The 21,278-nt window shown below is 39.3% G+C and overlaps 1 protein-coding gene across 4 annotated transcripts in view; it reads right to left on the bottom strand.

Annotated features, from left to right (window-relative positions):
* Positions 1-21,278, bottom strand: part of AP2B1 (adaptor related protein complex 2 subunit beta 1) — a 129,562-nt gene that overhangs the window by 76,914 nt on the left and 31,370 nt on the right. For all 4 annotated transcript variants that reach the window (XM_025918282.2, XM_086686663.1, XM_086686662.1 and 1 more), the window contains 7 exons: positions 16,783-16,973; positions 14,090-14,311; positions 12,749-12,869; positions 12,524-12,619; positions 4,688-4,803; positions 4,034-4,199; positions 2,496-2,594 (listed from right to left, as the gene is read on the bottom strand). In XM_025918282.2, the coding sequence (XP_025774067.1) occupies positions 2,496-2,594; positions 4,034-4,199; positions 4,688-4,803; positions 12,524-12,619; positions 12,749-12,869; positions 14,090-14,311; positions 16,783-16,973 (1,011 nt within the window). The remainder of the gene's footprint in view (positions 1-2,495; positions 2,595-4,033; positions 4,200-4,687; positions 4,804-12,523; positions 12,620-12,748; positions 12,870-14,089; positions 14,312-16,782; positions 16,974-21,278) is intronic.

The raw sequence follows: 21,278 nt of genomic DNA, 5'->3' as shown, positions 1-21,278 counted from the left end.
TCAAAGTCATCCCTGACCTTCAGGCTAGAGAAGCAGCACAGCATGATAGATAACAGCAAAGACTCTGGAGCCAGGCTACCTGGGTTTGACTCCTCACTCTGCCACATACTAACTGGGCCTATGTCTCAGTTTCCTCATCTATAAAATAGGAATAATAACAGTATCAACCATTACTGAGATTAAATTAACGTGTAAAGTCCTTACAAGAATGCCTGGTACATAGTAAGCACAATAAAAATGGTTATTATTAAAGATTTTATACTAGTCCTTATACAAAAAGTCTCAATCAGGAATATCTGATGGTCTACTTATACCCTGCCCTAGTCCCAGAAAAGGACTTAGCAAAGCTTACAAAAATGCATCCAGGACTAGAGAGCATAAATCAGAACTAGAAACAGAAAAATGCATGCCACAATGACCTACACATTTTCTACAAGAGATCCTTAAATTTGACTCTAAAGTTTCCAACTCATATGAGCATGAAATCTAGTTACATAAGCCATTCAGAGGGTCAGTTAACTACATACCTACCAATGCTTAGGAGAATCCAAAACTGGTTAGGAATTTGTTTGATGGAACCTCATAAAGAAAAAAAAACATATAATGGAATAACAAATGACTCTGACAACAGATCCAAATAGGATAGTTTCTCATGACAACCCTACTATTAGATGAATGTATTGGTATAATTTAGTAAATGTAACTTAATTAAGGGTCAGGTACAATGCAGTCTAGATACCCAGCTCTCTACCAGTCTGGCTTGATTCAGTGGCGAATTTTATCTGTAAGAACAGAGAGTCCTTGTATTATTTAAGCAATCCTCCCTAAACACTTTATCTCAGGCAAATTTTGATAAATAACAGGAGATAATCTGACAAGAATCCAAAATACAGCTCTCTTGTGACGCCTTTGAAATACAGACCCATAGGCCTTCAACAGACCATGGAGATGGAGATAGGGTTGAGAACCGGTGACTACAATGGAACCTACCAAGGACACTTGCTTGATTTTAAGACTATCCCTATCTAGAGATAAGCAGGGAGAGAGCAAGGCCCAAATTCTCTTTAGAAACTTGTTGTAAATCCACCTTAACACAGATACAAATGGGTGATCAAGGGTCTACACTAAGAAGTCTAAAAGGCTCGGGCACTGGGGTGGCTTTGTTGGCTAAGTGGCTGACTTTGGCTCAGGTCGTGATCTTGAGATCCTTGAGTTGTAGCCCTGCATCGGGCTCTGTGCTGACACCTTAGAGCCTGGAGCCTGCTTTAGCTTCTGTGTTTCCCTCTCTCTCTCTTTGTCTGCCCCTCTCCCATTCACACTTTCTATTTCTCTCTCTCAAAAATAAAGATTAAAAAATTAAAAAAAAACAAGTCTAGAATGCTCAATTCAATACAGGTATTAAATAACCACTGCCTTGATGGTTATAGAAATTGCTTTGCTTCAGGCAAAGGAAGATGTTTAAAAGGGAATTTTTTTTTAAAGAAACATTTCAAAGAATGCTTACAAATATATATTAAAGGATGTAAAATTAATAATAGGAAAGATAACAGATAAAAGTACTATGAAAAGATTTCAAATTTTGATTATCTACCACTATACAGAGATGAATAAGAAAAATGGTAAACTGAGTATCTAAATCCGATTCCATGTGTCGACACACACCTGAACTTCTGACGGCCTGCTATAGCCAGCCAGTTCTCAAATTCAATTAAGAACATAACGAAATTATGATGAATTGATGATTGCTATACTAGTTACAGTAGATAAAATAATTGTTTTGATTTCTGTGGACCTAAAATGGTGACAATAAATCTGTGGCCTCCAGTTGCCACATTTCTAAAATCAGAACTCATCCTAGGGAGGACCAAAAATATCGAATAATTAAGGAGGCAGCATAAGCACTTTAAAATTACTTAAAGAGAAAGGCAATCAATTCTAGAAGGTAGAAAGAACAATATCGGAGACCTTTGTTGAGGCATTTACCAATATTAAATCATTGTACTTTCATTTAGAAGGTGAAATTAAGTCACCCAGAAGGAGTGAGACTTAAGTGAGTCACCCAGTACTGTGAGACTCAATGTCATTTTCACACTGTAGGTCATTCATTAAAAGTAAAATATCTAAGTTAAGCCCATCTAAGTTCAACAGAAACTGGAGCCAGTTCATTTAAAAGCCACCGAACTATAATTCGATGTTATATGTATAAGAGGCACTATTTTTATATTTTAACAGGATCTAAAGACTGCGCCCTTTCCAATTAAAATCTTCCCAAATGAGGGGTGCCACACTGGCTTAGTTGGTGGGGCATGTGACTCTTGACCTTGGGGTTGTGAGTTTAAGCCCCAACTTGGGCATAGGGCCTACTTAAAATAATAAGTGAATAAATAAGTAAAAATAAATAAACAAATCCCCCCAACTGAATCTTCTCAGAGTTTCATGATCTCCTCAATATAAAAGCAGACAAATCAAACCCATGCTTTTTCTAGATTTCATACCTGTGTTGCCAAACTCAAGACTTGCTGTACCAGCTCCTGTGTTTCTGATGGTTTCTTGAGAAACAGCTTCACTATGGCAGTAAGCAGAGTGAGCTGCACCTATGGGGATGTAATTTAACAGATAAAGTGAAAAGCATTTACATTACTCCCTACCATTATTTCCAAAGTAGTGCTTACCCATCTACGAATTACTACCTGGTCTTTCTAAGCCTGGGTGGCTCAGCCAGTGGAGCATCAGACTCTTGGTTTTGGCTCAGGTCATGATCTCAAGGTTTGTGAATTTGAGCCCAGCATCAGGCTCCACACTGGCAGTACAGAGCCTACTTGGGGTTCTCTTTTTCCCTCTCTCTCTCTCTCTGCCCCTCTCCCTGCTCATTCTCTCTCTCTCTCAAAAATAAATTAATTAAAAAAACAACAACCCAAACTCACTAGCCTCTTGTCCCTAAATTGCATTTTTGGCACAAAAAATTGCTTATTTATTAAATCCTTTATATTCATTTCCACCAAAAGATACAACTTGGGGAGAAATTAGGGAATTATCTGTCATACTAGGGCAAGAGCCAAAAAACAGTAAAACTATGCCAGATCACAGCTAATTAAAAATGGGCTGCTGAAGGGTGCCACGGTGGCTCAGTTGGTTAAGCTCTGGTCATGATCTTGTGGTCCATGAGTTGGAGCCCCGTGTCAGGCTCTGTGCTGCCAGCTCAGAGCCTGGAGCCTGCTTCAGACTGTCTGCCCATCTCTCTGCCCCTCCCTCACTCACACTGTTTCTCTCTCTCAAAAATAAATAAACATTAAAAATTTTTTTTAATGTAAAAAAAATATGGGCTGCTGAACCATACACAAAGCTATAGGCTTGTATGTGTTCCTTGTATAGGTCTATTAAAATTACTATGGTGGATTACATACATGACCTTCAATGTGCAATGAGTGCAAATGCCAGGGGAAAAGGGTTTTATAATTTATCTGCTTCTCTGTGCCCACAGTTCCAAGGTCAGGTCTCTCCATTTTGGTAGAGGAGAGACAGAAGATGGGAAGAAATGTAGCTATCCAGAGAATCTTTTCAAACTGCACATGCCAACCCTCACCACAGCTCTAAGCGAAAACACCTGCTGGAATGAGCCACAACCATTACGAACAGGAATAGGTCATCATCTTCCAGTGACAGAAAATTAAAAAGTGCTAATTACTGCTCTCAGCCATTAGTTGTTAAAGTGTGGTTCTGGACCACTAGCAGCAGCAGCACCCTGAACCTGGTAAGAAATGAGAATGCTTAAGCCCATCTCAGACCCACTGAGTCAGAAACTCCAAGGGTGGGGCCAGCAACCTAACCTGTGCTTTAACAAACTCTAGGTTCACTAAAGTTTGAGAACCACTGGTCTAAGGCAGATTTGCTCCATAAGAAATCAGCACAATTGAAAAGGTCACCAATTCTCCACACACACACACACACACACACACACACACAAGTGCTCAACCTTTACTTTCCCTGAAAATTTCCCCAAAAGATCTGATACAGGACACAGGTGAGAACTTACCTGGGTGCTTTCATCATGAAAACCTTCCAGGAAGCTCTCCAGTAACTCATCTGCATTGTCAATTCTCTCAGCATATTCTCCCACAATCCAAATCATAGCTGCTCGAGCATCTGGTTCATCCAGCGAGTCTAAGTTCTCACACAGAGTGGCAATGATGCTTTCATACCTGATGTAACAAAATCAACTATAGTTATTGAGGGCACAACTGAGAAGTGTATTTAACGATGAAGGCTAAAAAAAAAAATGACCAACAAGGTACCCTAAACCAAACCACCAAACTATAAAGGCTTTTGGTTAAGAGAATGCACAAGCTCGGGGCGCCTGGGTGGCTCAGTTGGTTAAGCGTCTGACTTCAGATCAGGTCATGATCTCACGGTTTGTGAGTTTGAGCCCTGCGTCGGGCTCTGTGCTGAGCCTGGAGCCTGCTTCAGATTTGGTCTCCCTCTCTCTCTGTCTCTCAAAAATGAACATTAAAAAAATTTTAAATAAACAAAAGTTATTTTTCATAAGGTATCCATTTTAATAGGATTTTTAACAAAATATCCTATTATGACCAGTTACATTACAAAGAATAATTTATACCTAGCCAATTTCAAAGTGCCTTACACATTGCCTATATGGTTGGAAGAAGAGGGTAGAAGTACTTGTACATACTTGTTGGGGTATTTCCGAAAGATGTCCCTGATGACAACAATTGCCTCTTGGACCACATAATTCACTTTGGTCTGGATGAGATCAAGCAATGTGCTCACACAGCGCTCTGCAGATTGCTATGAAGAGGAACACAATAAATGACAAGTCAGACAATCTCTCCAATAATGCAACCTCAATATAAAAATAGCTTTGTGACATACATGTGCACCAACTAAGCTAAACTAAAAGATCAGGCACCTAATTTGACCAAGCTACACTACAGGCTAGGCTATCTGATGGAGATACACAGAATTTCCAGATAAACCCCAAATTTTATTCATTGCAAAAATATACTTGACAAATGAGTTGGATCAAATGATAGTTGTATCATCTTGGATAGCCAAGAGAATAGAAATGAGAAGAAAGAATATGTCAAGGTAGGAGGAAAGAATAAGCCAAGGTAGATCTTTATCTGGAGTTCATGGCTTTAAACCTCTTGAAATGAGGGGTGCCTGGCTGACTCAGCTAGAGGAGGAGCATGCAACTCTTGATCTCAGGGTAATGAGTTCAAGGCCCGTGCTGAGTGTACAGATTACTTAAAATTAAAATCAACCAATAAAACAAACTTCCTGAAATGAAACTGCCAAATTGCATATGTGCATATAAGCATATTTTCCAGGGAGAGGATTCATAGCTTTCATTATATTTTCAAAGTTATCTGTGGCTCAAAAAACTCTTAAGGAAAATTTGCCATCTTTTGAACTATATAACTGAAAGTCTATGGCCTCAGATAAACTGCAATTTTCCACAGCCTTTAGTTCATCTATAAAATAGAATTGGATCTATTAACCTTTTATTAATGAAGGGAATATGGGAGAATACAAGTGATAAAACTAATGTACTGAAACTCTAGGTCATAGTTTTTTAAAATTTTTTTAGCGTTTATTTATTTTTTGATAGAGACAGAGCATGAGTGGGGGAGGGGCAGAGAGAGAGGGAGACACAGAATCCGAAGCAGGCTCCAGGCTCTGAACTGACAGCACAGAGCCCGACGTGGGGCTCAAACCCACAAACTATGAGATCATGACCTGAGCCGAAGTTGGATGCTTAACCTGCTGAGCCACCCAGGCATCCCTAGGTCATAGTTTTTAAAAAGGGAAAGGTTGGGGCGCCTGGGTGGCGCAGTCGGTTAAGCGTCCGACTTCAGCCAGGTCACGATCTCGCGGTCCGGGAGTTCGAGCCCCGCGTCAGGCTCTGGGCTGATGGCTCAGAGCCTGGAGCCTGTTTCTGATTCTGTGTCTCCCTCTCTCTCTGCCCCTCCCCCGTTCATGCTCTGTCTCTCTCTGTCCCAAAAATAAATAAAAAACGTTGAAAAAAAATTTAAAAAAAAATAAAAATAAAAATAAAAAGGGAAAGGTTTCGGACAAGAGACCCTAAAAATCAAAGCCTAATTTATCATATCTCATGATGCACTCTGATGGGTCACTCCATTAGATGCCTCTTGATAAGATGCACTGAATATGAACATTACTAACCCTCTAGATTTAATTATTTACAGGGGATGACAGAATGAGATAAACAACATCACTAAACTACACCAGCAAAATCCAGACTCTGGAAAACTGTATAAACCTAATGATATAATCACTTCAATACATGGCACCTCAAGGAAGTAAGACTTAAGAAACATAGTAACCAAATGTAACATGTGAATCTTCTTTAGATTTTGATTTGAATAAGCCAACTATAAAAAGACAACTAGGGAAAATTGAACATGTTCTGGGTATTCAATGAGATAAAGAATTATTGTTAGTTGTTGGGTATAGTAATGGTATCATGACAATGTATTTTTTTAAGGACATACTCTATTAGATATACACATTGGACTACTTTTGTAAGATCATATCTGGGATCTGCATTAAAATACAATAGCACTTGGGGCACCTGGGTGGCTCAGTCGGTTGGGCATCCGACTTTGGCTCAGCTTCCTGATCTTTGGGACTCAGCCCCATGGTGGGCTCTGTGCTGACAGCTCAGAGCCTGGATCCCGCTTTGGATTCTGTGTCTCCCTCTCTCTCGGTTCCTCCTCCACTCGCAATCTGTCTCTCTCTCAAAAATAAAGAAAGAATAAAAAAATTAAAAAAAAAAATACAGTAGCACTGGGGCACCTGAGTGGCTCAGTTGGTTAGGGGCCTATTTTATTATTATTATTATTTTTTTTAATGTTTGTTTATTTTTGAGAGAGAGAAACAGAGCATGAGAGGGGGAGGAGCACAGGGGGAGGAAGACAGGGTCTGAAGCAGGCTCCAGGTTCCGAGCTGTCAACACAGAGCCTGACGCAGAGCTCAAACCCACGAACCACAATATCATGACCTGAGCCCAAGTCGGACGCTTAACCGACTGAGCCACCCAGGTGCCCCCAGGTGTCTGACTCTTGATCTCAGCTCAGGTCATGATCTCAGGGTTGTGAGTTCAAGGTTGGGCTCTGTGCTGGGCGTGAAGCCTACTTAAAAAACAAAAATACAGGGCGCCTGGGTGGCGCAGTCGGTTAAGCGTCCGACTTCGGCCAGGTCACGATCTCGCGGTCCGTGAGTTCGAGCCCCGCGTCGGGCTCTGGGCTGATGGCTCAGAGCCTGGAGCCTGTTTCCGATTCTGTGTCTCCCTCTCTCTCTGCCCCTCCCCCGTTCATGCTCTGTCTCTCTCTGTCCCAAAAATAGATAAACGTTGAAAAAAAAAAAAAAATACAATAGCACTTCATTCCCTTGAAGAGTAAGGGAGAAGATAAAAACAGCAACATGTTGATACTTGTTCAAAATGGATGATGTGTACACGACAGCTCATTAATCAATTTCACTTTAGTGTATGCCTGAAAACTTTGGAATATAATCTTTTAAAGGTACGAAGTTAAACCACTCCAAGCAATTTAATAAAAACAAAACTGCATCTTGAGGCTATATGATGATTCTGTTGCACCATGAAATGATTCTGCCATCTTTTATGTATTTTTTCCATTTTTGGATTCTATTTTATTCCTTTTCAGCCAGTAATTCCTGTGTGGTTACTGCAACAGCAAAATTAGAAAAATTTATCACATATAAGTTGTGATAAATTATAGAGTATGTAGGATATAGACTGCTGTAAGTTCTAAATTATCATAAATAACATTGGGGCGCCTGGGTGGCTCAGTTGGTTAAGTGTCTGACTTCGGCTCAGGTCATGATCTCACGGTTCATGGGTTCGATCCCTGAGTCGGGATCTGTGCTGACAGCTCGGAGCCTGGGGCCTGCTTCAGATTCTGTGTCTCCCTCTCTCTCCGATCCTCCACCACTCATGCTCGCTCTCTCTCTCTCTCTCTCTCTCTCAAAAATAAACATTAAAAATTTTTTAAATTATCATAAATAACATAAATGAAGTGTTTAACACAGAGTTTGATATGAAGTTAACATTTAGTGAGCCCTTTGTATCATTATTATAATAAAGACAAAAGGTTATTTCCCATGATGCATCAATACCTGAGAAATATTTAAGTCTGGAACAGTAATTTATTTTTAATCTTTATTTCTGAGAGAGAGAGAGAGAGAGAGAGAGTGGCGGAGGAACAGAGAGAGAGGGAGACACAGAATATGAAGCAGGCTCCAGGCCCTGAACCATCAGCACAGAGCCCAACGCGGGGCTCAAATCCACAAACTGTAAGATCATGACCTAAGCCAAAGTTGGACACTTAACTGACTGAGCCACCCAGGTGCCTCTGGAACAGTAATTTTTGAGCAAATTGTCATCTCAACCATATTGCTTTTGATTAAAGAGGAAAACACAAAACACCTACCATTAAAGCAGTATGGCAGAAGAACAAGATTAAACATCCAATCACTGTTCAGATAAAAAAAGTCCAGAAACAGAGAAATACAGAATATACACTTATAAAATTTAGTATAAGACAACATTTCCTACCAGTAAGGAAAAGATGGTTTGGTCTGGTGTTTGATCCTCACCCTCATATTTTTCACCAAAATTCTTTCTGTTTTAATTATTGAAAATATTGTTAAATGTAAAAAATAAAATCTTTGCCATAAAAGTAGAAAATAACAGTGGGTTTTATAGAAGTTTGAGGTGAAGCACAATCTTCTAGGTGTACCACTAAAGAACCCCTGACAACAAAACAGAACTCACTAAACAAGGAAACGTAAACTTCTGTGAATCGCAACTTCAAATGAAATCAAAAGGAAAACAAATTGGGAAAACAACTGCTACAAAGTGAAGGATTAATATCTTTAATTATAAGAGATTTTTAAAAAATCATTGTGGAAAAGATAACTCATTGGAAAAAGGTGCACAGGACATGAACAAGTGATTCCAAATGGCTAATAAATGAAACAATGTTCACCTCCACTAGAGATCAGAAACTTGGTTATAAGGTCCTCTTTATGTCATTATTTGGAAAAAGAGCAGGAACTTTAAGGTCTTACAATAAGAGAAAGGCTAAATAAATTAGAAGCAATCACACATCATGTCTATAATCCACTAAAAAGGATATAAAATGCTAATAACACAGAAAAATGTCCATGCCTAATTCAATAAAAAAGGCAGACCACAAAAGTAAATAGCATTTTTAGAATCATCTCATTTTTGTAAAAAGTACACTGGTGTATGAAAGACTATATAGACAAAGATTTAAAATCATGTCCATATCATCTCTGGGAGGGTAGAACAGGGGTAGGAGAAAACAGTGTTTTATTTTCATTTAAATTAGCTTCTATAATTTTATGTAGCAAACACATATGGTTTTCCTAGCAGGAAAAATAATTTGTTTTTAAATTAAGGGATGAGATACATATCAGTATCTTACCCTGATCTGTAGTAAACACCACAGAACAGAACACTGGGAAGTGAGAACTCAGTGCCTTAATCTCTCTGAAACAAATAAAATCAATTGACTAAGAAAGACCAGGGGTTTATCTCTTCCTTGAAGAAACAGGTATACCCTGTAAATACATATAACTTTGTCAATCACACCCCAATAAAGCTGGGGGAGGAGTGAAGTAAAATCTACTAAAAAATCAGGCAAAAGATAGGCAAAAGTTATGGAAAAAAACAGTACTACTGGACTGCCTTTCTAATGCTATTTATTGACTGAGCAGCTTACTGCTTAATCTTTAACCTAACCAACTTAACAAAATTATACATATTTTTTCACTTCAGAATACTTACAGCAACATAGAAACACTTATCTTTACAGTTATAAAAATACAACTCAAACTCTTAAAGACACCCTAAACTTGCTAGGTAGGCCCTTCTCTCGCAGCTTAGCATTAAACTAATATTCATTTATTTTTCATTTGTCATATCTCTGAAACCAACTACACATTAAAAAAGGTAAGAGGCCCTGAGAGAATGCAGCAGCATTCTTGAATGCAAGCAGCAGCTTGGTTCAGAGGCTATACAGAAAGTCTATTATAATTCCCTCACTGGTTCTTCCCCCTTCCCGTGAATGCTTTATTAGAAACAGACCATCATTTCTTCTCTGGCCCTAATAAGTGTGTTTGGGCTAGGCACCTCTTTCCAACCGATAACCTTCGTGACCGAATCAGGTCTAGAAAAAGTGCTCCAGCAAATCCAGGCAACCTGAGATAAGAGAGCACTTGCTAGAAGGCTGATCTTACGTTTCCAAAGTTCATTCCTCACATGCTCTCGTATTCCTACCCCGGCATCCCAAGTCAAAGGAAGAAGTGAAAGCCATCAGAAGTTTATCCCTTCCAGACTACGGACTACTTTCCCATTAGTCACAATACATGGCATTGACAGCCTCTAGGAATACAGATGGAGAACACTTTCTAGTAATTTCAGTGATAGAAAATCTCTTTTAACTTTGGAATGAGAGATAATTTTGTATGACTCTAGAGCTTTGCAAAAGAAGTGAACAGGTGATGACAGACTGGCAATGAAAAGCACAAAATGACTCTTAATGCTACCAAAATCTCCGAAAATTATCTAATAGTAAGTGGGTGGTTATACTTCAGTAAGAAAAGAATGTGAAGAATGGTGACAAAAGAGATATATCAAGATCCAATAAATAGACTTCCTATTTCTCAGTGGAGTAACAGAGTGTATTAAATATCTGAACTAAGCGATCAGAACCAGAAGTAATTAACTTCTGGTTAAATGATTTATCAATGGTAACTGCACAAAGCAGCACTGTCTTAATAAAAGGAAGGCTAATAATTAGGAACGTGGCTTTCATAGATGCTTCTCTGACACAGCATCTGTTTCCTTCTGTTCCCACGAAGCACTGGACATACTGTGCAAATTATTTTAGTATCCTTGAGAAATCAGATGGTCCAATCCTCTGACTCTAAGCAGAACTGCATAGAGTCAAGTAGCAAGAACAAATACGGAGTTCTGAATCCACTACATCATAGCAAACAGACGTTTTCATTAATTTCAACAAATTCCTGAATGATGAAAAACAAACGGGAGGACAATATGGAGAGCAATATAAGCTATAGCCCATTAACACCTACTGGAAGGCTGCAACCAAGCTAAAAATCAATCCCCCCTCTCGGGTCACAGAGAGGCTCTTTCAGAGGACTTCCAAGTAAAAATCAACTCCCTGCCCTAAAGCAGAAACCTGTTGGTCAGCAGCCCTGCCTGTGCTCACAGAAGTCCTAATGATCTTTTCTGTTATCTCATTCTTAAACAATTTAAATGGGCTGTAAATTACTATAAGCATGGTATACACCTCAATTAAAAAATTATATATAGACCTGCAACGGTCACCATACAATACTCCAGACAATTAAATTTAAACTGCAGAAACAAAACACTGTAATTCATATTGTCAGAGACTCAAGAAGCTACGGCAATCACACAAAAAGGAATGCTATTAAAGAAGACGAATAACAACAAGGAGCTATGAAGAGAAGCTATATGGAATGATGGCTGTGCAAAGGCCAAAAAAGCAGTAAGCCAGACTGGGGCAAGTGAGAGGACAGAGGACTGAAGAGACAAGGGATTAGGACAAAAAAAGGCTTACACACATTTGATACTATGCTTGAAAAGTTTGGATGGAAGAAGATAGGGATGCAATGAAGACATATAATGCAAGAAAAAAAGAAAGGCCATTATAGAAACTCCAGAAAAAATAAAAGTCTCTACAGGAAAGAAAATACAATCATTTGTATTCTACTGGCCCTAAATATTTGGTCATAATATGCACGGTGAGTTTTCTAACTTTTAGTCAACAGAAAAACAAATGAAGGCATATTATCTCAATTTACAAAGATAATCAATACAGGAGCAAAAAACCTCATGAAATAAGTATTGGAGAATAGGATGGTTCAAGTAGGAACGGTGGGGTACATGAAGAATGGTACTTACAGCACAAAGTTAACAGATAATGTGTATAACTGGTAAATCAATAAATACCATTAGCATATTATTTAGAAACATGGGAGTAGTCAAAATAACTGAAACTACAAAGAGATAAAAATGATTCCCTCTGGGAATTTTACCTATGTGCTTTATTATTTTAATAAACTTAAGAAACCCATTTTTTTTTTTTTTTTTAATTTTTTTTTTCAACGTTTATTTATTTTTGGGACAGAGAGAGACAGAGCATGAACGGGGGAGGGGCAGAGAGAGAGGGAGACACAGAATCGGAAACAGGCTCCAGGCTCCGAGCCATCAGCCCAGAGCCCGACGCGGGGCTCGAACTCCCGGACCGCGAGATCGTGACCTGGCTGAAGTCGGACGCTTAACCGACTGCGCCACCCAGGCGCCCCAAGAAACCCATTTTAAAGAAAGGAGTGAAGAGAACACTCCGAATCCTGTAATGTGATCACAACTACACTAGACACTTGCCTCCACTTTGATGGCACACCGCCCAATGGCCCGCACAGCTTTGCGAACAAAGTCAACATCCACCTCTGTGGCATATTCCTTTAATTCTGCCAGAACCTGTTAAAAATCCAGGAAGTAGAAAATCATTAAGGATTCTCAAAAAGCAATTTCATGGCCTTGCTTTTTCTGAAGGCCAGACCTTAAGATCTACGTGATTTATAAACCTGAGTCTGCTTTACGTCTGACCTGAGCAATGTTGGCTTGGGATGCCAAACGAATCATGATGTCCAATTTCTCTAGTTTAACATAGATGGGATCATTGTACTTCACAAAGAAGACTTTGATTTCCTGCTTCAAGATTTCAGGCCTGCGGTACACAGAAACACAAGATAAGGAAGGCGAGGCATATATTGACATGTCCTTTTAAGTCTATATTAATATCTAATCTGTGTCTCTCTGCTCTCTATTCACTCCTCCCCATCCCCAAAACCTCACAAACTTCCTGTACATCCCTCTCACCAGTTCCCCTTTTGGTAGAAATTTTTTAAGGATTAGGGTACATACTGCTAAGAACTGCTGGAAGAACAATCTGGCTCTAAACTACAGCCTGAACTGTATGAAGCAGGCACAAGCTGGTATACTATTAAGAGGCCCTTCAGAAAACAAACTACACTGGAGAGCAGCACTATGTATTTATCACAGGGACACTCCAAAAACAACTATTAGCCTCCTCACCCTGGACAAGCTGCTTGCCATTCAACATTTTCATTTCCATACATTAAAAAGAACTTAGTGGGGGGGAGGAGGGGTGCCTGGGTGGCTCAGCTGGTTAAGCATCCAACTTTGGCCCAGGTCATGATGTCACAGTTTGTGGGTTTGAGGCCCATATCCGGCTCTGCGCTGACAGCTCAGAGCCTGGAGCTTGCCTCAGATTCTGTCTCCATCTCTCTCTCTCTCTCTGCCCCTCCCTGCCCCGTTTGTGCTCTATCAAAAATAAACAAACATTAAAACAACAACAGCAGCAGCAACAACTTAGGGGCGCCTGGGTGGCTCAATCAGTTGACATACGACTCTTGATATCGGATCAGGTCGTGACCTCACGGTTCATGGGATCAAGCCCTGTGCTGGGCTGAGTTGACAGCGTGGAGCCTGCTTGGGATTCTCTCTCTCCCTTTCTCTCTGCCCCCCCCTCCCCCCCCCCGCACACATACTCTCTCTCAAAAATAAATAAATAGGGGTGCCTGGGTGGCTCGGTCGGTTAAGCGTCCGACTTCAGCTCAGGTCATGATCTCACTGCTCATGAGCTCGAGCCCCGCATCGGGCTCTGTGCTGACAGCTCAGAGCCTGGAGCCTGTTTCAGATTCTGTGTCTCCCTCTCTCTCTGATCCTCCCCCATTCATACTCTGTCTCTGTCTCAAAAATAAATAAACGTTAAAAAAAATTTTTTAAAAAGTGTGATCTTTAAAAAAATAAAAATAAACACTTTTTAAAAATAAAAATCAATAAAACTTAACACTCTAATATTGATATTATTGAGCTTAATTCAAAATCACAAACACTTTAATCACCAATTCTTGGTTTCCCAACCTTTTCTGGACAATTAGATTGATATTCCTCAGGGCGACGTACTGCACCTCTGGCTCCCCAGACAGCAAAGTGACAAGCGGAGGGGCCAACTTCTTCAGCAGCATATTGTAGTAATCAGAGTCCTTGGGTAACAACTCCAGAAACTTCATCAGGACTTTTACTGCTGAAAGCACCACTGCCGAGTTGGCATGAGATAGCCGGGGAGTCACACGCTCACAGATGCTGAGGGGAAAAAAGGAAAATTAATACCTTGAATTAAAATTTCTTTGTTCAATCCAGTCCATGATGTAATGTGTCAGAGTACCACAGCCCCAGTATCAAGAGAAACTAGAGAATCAGGAAAGTCAAAGCTCTATGTATAAACAGAACTGGGATCCTATACTGCAGCAAACTACAGGCAGAACAGAGACATCAGAAGACCTCAGGAAACCAGCAATAAGGGATGCTCAAACTGCAAGGAAACTAAGCAATACCCAAAATACTTGAGGCTCACACCACTTACCTTCCTGTTTTATGGTCGTCGGTCTCCCCATATTCCATAAGGGCTTCCTGCCTCACAGACTATTTCTCCTCAACTTATAGGATGTCAAATTAAGTTTTAAGAGTTACTTCATAGTGAGAGATGCCAGCCATCTGTGACTGAAGGTGTCATTATATGATGCAGAAGGAAGGGAGTTAACCAGGAAAACTACTCAACTCCTTGCCTTCATGATTAAGGAAATCTCTGAAAAAGTTTGTAAGTTACAGAACACCACTGCAATATTCTCCCATACCTTTCTCCCATTCTCCTAGCCCCTGCTACCTATGCTTAAAGGCTTCACTAAATCTTGAGTATTTAATTATCTGTTGAGGGTTCTTCAGAAATTAACCTAATTTTGATAGTTCTTGGTCAACATGAGAGGTGAGCTGATTATATGCAGTTAAGGATTCAAGGTAATTAAGTTGGGATCCTCTCCCTTCCTCCTATATCTAATTGGCTGACTCTCTGACCTCCCTCAGCTCTTGGGTCTTTACACAAAAGCCACCTTCTCAGCAAGGCCTTTCTTGACCACCCTTTGATAAAACACAATTCCTCATCCGCAAATGCCCAGCATTTTTTTAGATCTCCTCCCTACTTTATCTTTCTCATTAGTACTTATCAGGCTCTGATTTATATATTAATTATATTATATTATATTATATTATATTATATTATATTATATATTATATGTAATTATAATATATAATATAATATATAATAATATATAATATAATATAATATAATGATTATTATATTATAATGTAATTATAATATATAATTATAATATGTTATAATATATAATTATAATATATAATTATAATATATAATATAATATAATATAATATAATATAATATAATATAATATAATATATACTTCTGCACCATCTCTCAGGATAAATGTTCCACGAGGGCTACGATTCTGGTGACAGTGTATCCTCAGCGCCTATAACAATGCCTGGCAGGCATCATAGCCTCAATAAATACTTGCTAAGTGAATGAACAAGAAGTGTGAGATGTCAATGATCAACAAAAAATAAAATTTTACATGAAGTTCTTTCCATAAGATACTTGTACTTTAGAGGATGGAAAGAAACGATCAGGGTGAGTTTTAGTCAGGTCCAGAGGGAACAATTTCCCAGACAAGTGAAGAGCACTTACATTATGGTAGCTTGAGATTCATCCAGGCAAGGAAGGTTCTTATCTACATAATTAAAATATGTCAAAGAGCCACCATTTCTTCAGAAGTACTTTACCTACTATAGTGCCTATATGCACAAAACACTCAATAAAAATTGGTGATAATGCCAATCCTGTAAACTGTGTGTAGGTGCATACGAAATTTAGTAGTCAATTTGTGATAGTCAAAGAAAATTTACAACAGTGAACTTGGTAAAGGGCTGAGCACAACAATCCAAGTGCACCTTCCAAAATCTTCTCTAAATTCAGACTGACGTGATTTCTGTATCTAATGGAAGACATCACATATTTTGCAGACTTGAATACATTTTCTCTATTACTGAATGATAGGTATAGTTCAGCTTAGTAACTAGTATCCAGCCACTTACTATGTATCTCATAAAATGAAAAGTTTGTCACTATGGTGAGAGACACTCAAAAACCTTTGTGTACCAAATGGCCAGAAACTGCTGTATGGGAGATGTGGAACCACGATGAGGGAGATTTCAGCAGAGGGTAACTACAGTATTCAAACAAGAAATGGAAAATACACATCTCGGGGCACCTGGGTGGCTCAGTCAGTTAAGCGTCTGACTTCAGCTCAGGTCATGATCTCACAGCTTGTGGGTTCGAGCCCCATGCCAGCCTCTGTGCTGACAGCTCAGAGCCTGGAGCCTGCTTCAGATTCTGTGAATCCCTCTCTATCTCTGCCCCTCCCCTGCTCACACTCTGTCTCTGTCTCTCAAAAAATAAACATTCAAAGAAAAATTTTTTTAAATAAAAGAAAAATACACATCCCTTAGGAAGAGTTATTTGTGCATGGTTCACTCCACCACCTACAATGTTCCTAAATCCAGTGACAAAATACCATGAGGATAGCAGTATCTGCCCCACAAGCCACTGATCTCTGCCAACATAAGAGACCCTTATTCTAATATAGACAGAACTTATTCAAGCAGGCAAGTCTCCCAGATACTATCCAAGAAAACAGACTGACCTCTGAGCTTCCCGGTCATCTTTAGGGTTGTAATTAGAAAGGCAGTCCAAGATGAAAATCTGGCCCCATTCAGTGCATTCATTCAGGGCTGTCAGCAGCTTATTAATGTTCTGTGGGTTCAGATCGAGTAGGTTGCTGTTTGGGTGAGATTCACTGATTTCAGATAATGCTGCTACAGCATTAGCCACCACCTGGGAAAGAAACAGACATGACCTTGATTTACCAAGAACAGTACAATTATATATAAATAATCTTCTCTGGACCACTTCATAGATCTCAACTCATAACCATTCCTGAACATTTTACCCAGTCAGCTAGAAACAGATAGACTGCTTTCAAAACATATTACACCACCAATGATGGTATATAGAGCTTCTTAGTGGTCAGGAACCCAGAATTAAAACAATTCACGTATTAGCAGACAGTCACACAAGTCACACATGATTTACTGTTAGAACATTAACAATTTCAGGGGCGCCTGGGTGGCGCAGTCGGTTAAGCGTCCGACTTCAGCCAGGTCACGATCTCGCGGTCCGTGAGTTCGAGCCCCGCGTCGGGCTCTGGGCTGATGGCTCGGAGCCTGGAGCCTGTTTCTGATTCTGTGTCTCCCTCTCTCTCTGCCCCTCCCCCGTTCATGCTCTGTCTCTCTCTGTCCCAAAAATAAATAAACGGTGAAAAAAAAAAAAAAAAAAAAGAACATTAACAATTTCAATAGTATTCAACACTATCAATACAATCAAGACATATGAACAGTTATAAGATCAATGAAGTTTAAACACAAAACATGTACATTAGGCAGGCAACGGACAGAAAAATCTAGGCTAATTATAGAGCTGTATGGGTATGCATGTAAGGGGGAGTGGGGAGGTGATACTGTCAATCATATCATGAGTCTCAGAGTAAGAAATTATGAGCTTGAAACCCTAGTTCACTATTGATCATGTCTGGAGATGTTCCTCATCTGAAAATTGGGGATAATTTAATCCACCTCACAGATTAGTTTTAGTTTGAGGCTCAATCAGATGATATATGATATACATATGTGCTTTCTATAAAGCCTTATGCAAATTTAAGGTGGTACTATTACCATAACTCTTCAAGACTAAGTTGCACAGTTTTTCACATCAACATCTCTGAAACTAAGATGCATTTAATAACCAAAAGCATGTTAGTTTAATAGGAAATACATTTCTTTCTAGGTAATACAAAAAATAGCACATCTTATAATCAATGCCATCTCAGACTCAAAGAAATATGGTGCCTCAAATGTAACCTTTTCAGGCAGTATGACATATGAAAAATTGTTACCAAATATAAGAAAGTACACTTGTATCCTGACTTACAGATCTGGGAATCCATACTAGTTTCAAGAAAAAGTGAACCTTTATCAAAATTACAGATTATTCCTGATATAACTAAGAAGTCTACAGCCAGTGAATAAAGTATTTCAAAAATTGCAAAAACACACAAAAATAAAAACACACAAGAAACTATACTATGGCCCTATATAAGTGAATTTAAAACCACACTTTAAAAAAAAATTTTTTTTTTAATGTTTGTTTATTTTTGAGAGAGAAAGAGAATGCAAACAGGTGAAGGGAATAGACAGAGGGACACACAGAATCTGAAGCAGGCTCCAGGCTCTGAGCTGTCAGCAGAGAGCCCGATGTAGGGCTCAAATTCAAGAAACACGAGATCATGACCTGAGCCAAAGTGGGATGCTCAACTGATGTAGACACCCAGGCGCTCCTAAAACCACATTTTTTAAAAGTAATCTGTATGGCCAACGTGGGGCTCAAACTCACAATCCTGAGATCAAAAGTTGCATGCTCTACCAACAGAGCCAGCCAGGCACCCCTAAACCCCATTTTTCAGTGAGGCTCCCAGGTGTTACTAAAAACAAGCAAGGTAAAGACTGAATCCAAATATTCTCTAAGTATCAATGAGATAAGAGATAGCAGCTTCAGTCATATATATTAAAATTGTTCAAACGTCAACTCATTCTTAGTTCTCACTGAAGTCCCTTGTTAAAAGCTTAAGAAACTAAGAGTTGTATCCTTTTGCCAGCAAGAAAAAGGGGAGAGGCGGAGAGACAGAATCCCAAGCAGGCTCCATGCCATCAGTGCAGAGGCCGATGCGGGGCTCAAACCCACGAACCGTGAGATCATGTCTTGAGCCGAGATCAAGAGTCGGACGCTGAACTATGCCCCTCAGCTACTGATTTTACCATCCACCTTATCTGAGTAGTTTGCGGGCTATCCCAGCATTTATCCTAGAATATAAATGTCTAGACAACATGATTTTTTAATCACATAACGTAAGTCTGACAACATTCATAATTACATAAAAGGTATGATGCCATGAATGGAATCCTCTTCAGCTATAATTTAGTGATTACAAAATTCCAAGATGAAAAATCAAAGGCTCACTTGTAAGTATGATTATGGATATGATATGATTTTACTGCTATTAAGACAAATCAGGAAGAATTGTCTAGCCCACATACCACATGGTAGCAGGTATGAAGTTCTTTTCTGACTTAATTTTTGTCTGCTATCATCAAGCATGGGATTTAGGGAAAAACAAAAGGCATGAAGAGTGAAATACTAATCCTCTCCATCATCTCAGGTGCTGTACATGCAGGGAAAAGAGATTTCCCATGTATTCTACACTTGGATTGACATTATATTATAAAGGATCAAAATGTCATATCAGAAGACCAAATGCCTGTTTTCAAATTGTTACTGACAACACATGCCCAATCTTGGTTACCAGCTGTCCAAGATAAGATGTCCTACCACAATTTACCATTTTTGCTATTAAATCCTTTTGAAGTTAGAAAAATTACATGTTAAATATAAAGTCTGTTAATAGGAAATGTAGAAAAAGAAAAGGTCAGAATTTAGGGAATCAAAAAAAGCAATGGAGGAAAGAGAACAGAAGGATGCTGAACAGAACGAACAATTAGAATTCCCCTGTCATTATCATAGGCAATTGGAAATTAAACCAAGTGCATAATGCGGCTAATGAAGTGTATGTTCTGGTGGCAAAATAAGGCAATTTCCACTCATTATCACATTAAAACAAAAAAGGAAATAGGGAAAAGTAAATCTCATTAAAAGATCCAGAGAGACCAGATTATAGGATTACATTTAGAAAGGCCTGCATTGAGAAAAGAGATTACTGCCGAACAGTCACTGAGCCAATGGCCAACTAGAGAAAAATGCATCCCCAATAACAAAATGCCACAGTTCCTCTAAAACGTCTCCAAGTTCCTCTGTTCTGTCTTTCCACTCTCAACTCCTAATCTTCACAGGCTGTTATGATTTCAGAAACATACTACGGTGGGCCTGTAGGGACTGAGTAGTCTTCTGGTCGTTAAGCCACATTTCTCCCACTCTAAAGGAAACTTAAGCTAGTCACACCAACTCTAAAGTAGACAGAGAAAAAAGACTGACTTCAGGACAGCAGCTGGGTGGTTACAGTAACAGGACAATTCACTTGTTGATGTTTATACTCTGCTTGTTTGGAATTTTGTACTATTTACACAGCACATATATTGTCTATTTGTAAAAATAAACTTTAAAAATAACAGATTAGAATGTAAGATCTACTTCCTCTTTCCAGAAAGACTTCTCCAAACAGTAATTCAACATAATAAAGAAAAAAAATCTAACCCTTGGAGTAACTGCCTTAATATACCCATGTATTAAAACAAAGGTTAGGGAGCACCTGGGTGGCTCAGTCGGTTAAGCGTCCGACTTCGGCTCAGGTCATGATCTTGCAGTCCGAGAGTTCGAGCCCCGCGTCGGGCTCTGTGCTGACTGCTCAGAGCCTGGAGCCTGTTTCAGATTCTGTGTCTCCCTCTCTCTCTGACCCTCCCCCGTTCATGCTCTGTCTCAAAATAAATAAACATTAAAAAAAACAAAACAAAACAAAAAAAACCCAAAGATTAGGTCTCTTTCACTTGAACTATCACTTTGAATTTGAACTAAGACTAACATGCATAATATTTCTCCCCTGGAAAACTGGCACTTCTCTTAGGAAACACTGCCAGGAAGAGAACAGCCTTTTAACTATAATCTTAAAAAAAACTACAGTTCCCAAAAAAGAAAGGAGTTTCTTTTTTTTTCCTTTGTATTTTTTTAAGATTTTTTTTTTTTAATTTTATTTTTTTTCAACGTTTATTTATTTTTAGGACAGAGAGAGACAGAGCATGAATGGGGGAGGGGCAGAGAGAGAGGGAGACACAGAATTGGAAACAGGCTCCAGGCTCTGAGCCATCAGCCCAGAGCCCGACGCGGGGCTCGAACTCACGGACCGCGAGATCGTGACCTGGTTGAAGTCGGACGCTTAACCGACTGCGCCACCCAGGCGCCCCTAAGATTTTATTTTTAAGTAATCTCTACACCCAACATGGGGCTTGAACTCACAACCCTGAGATCAAGAGTTGCATGCTCCGCCAACTGAACCAGCGAGACAACCTAGAAAGGAAT

The sequence above is a fragment of the Puma concolor genome, chromosome E1 (genome assembly GCF_028749965.1).
Source record: "Puma concolor isolate L17-30 chromosome E1, mPumCon1.1.hap2, whole genome shotgun sequence".
NCBI lineage: Eukaryota > Metazoa > Chordata > Mammalia > Carnivora > Felidae > Puma > Puma concolor.
This window is presented reverse-complemented; position numbering and strand designations above follow the sequence as displayed.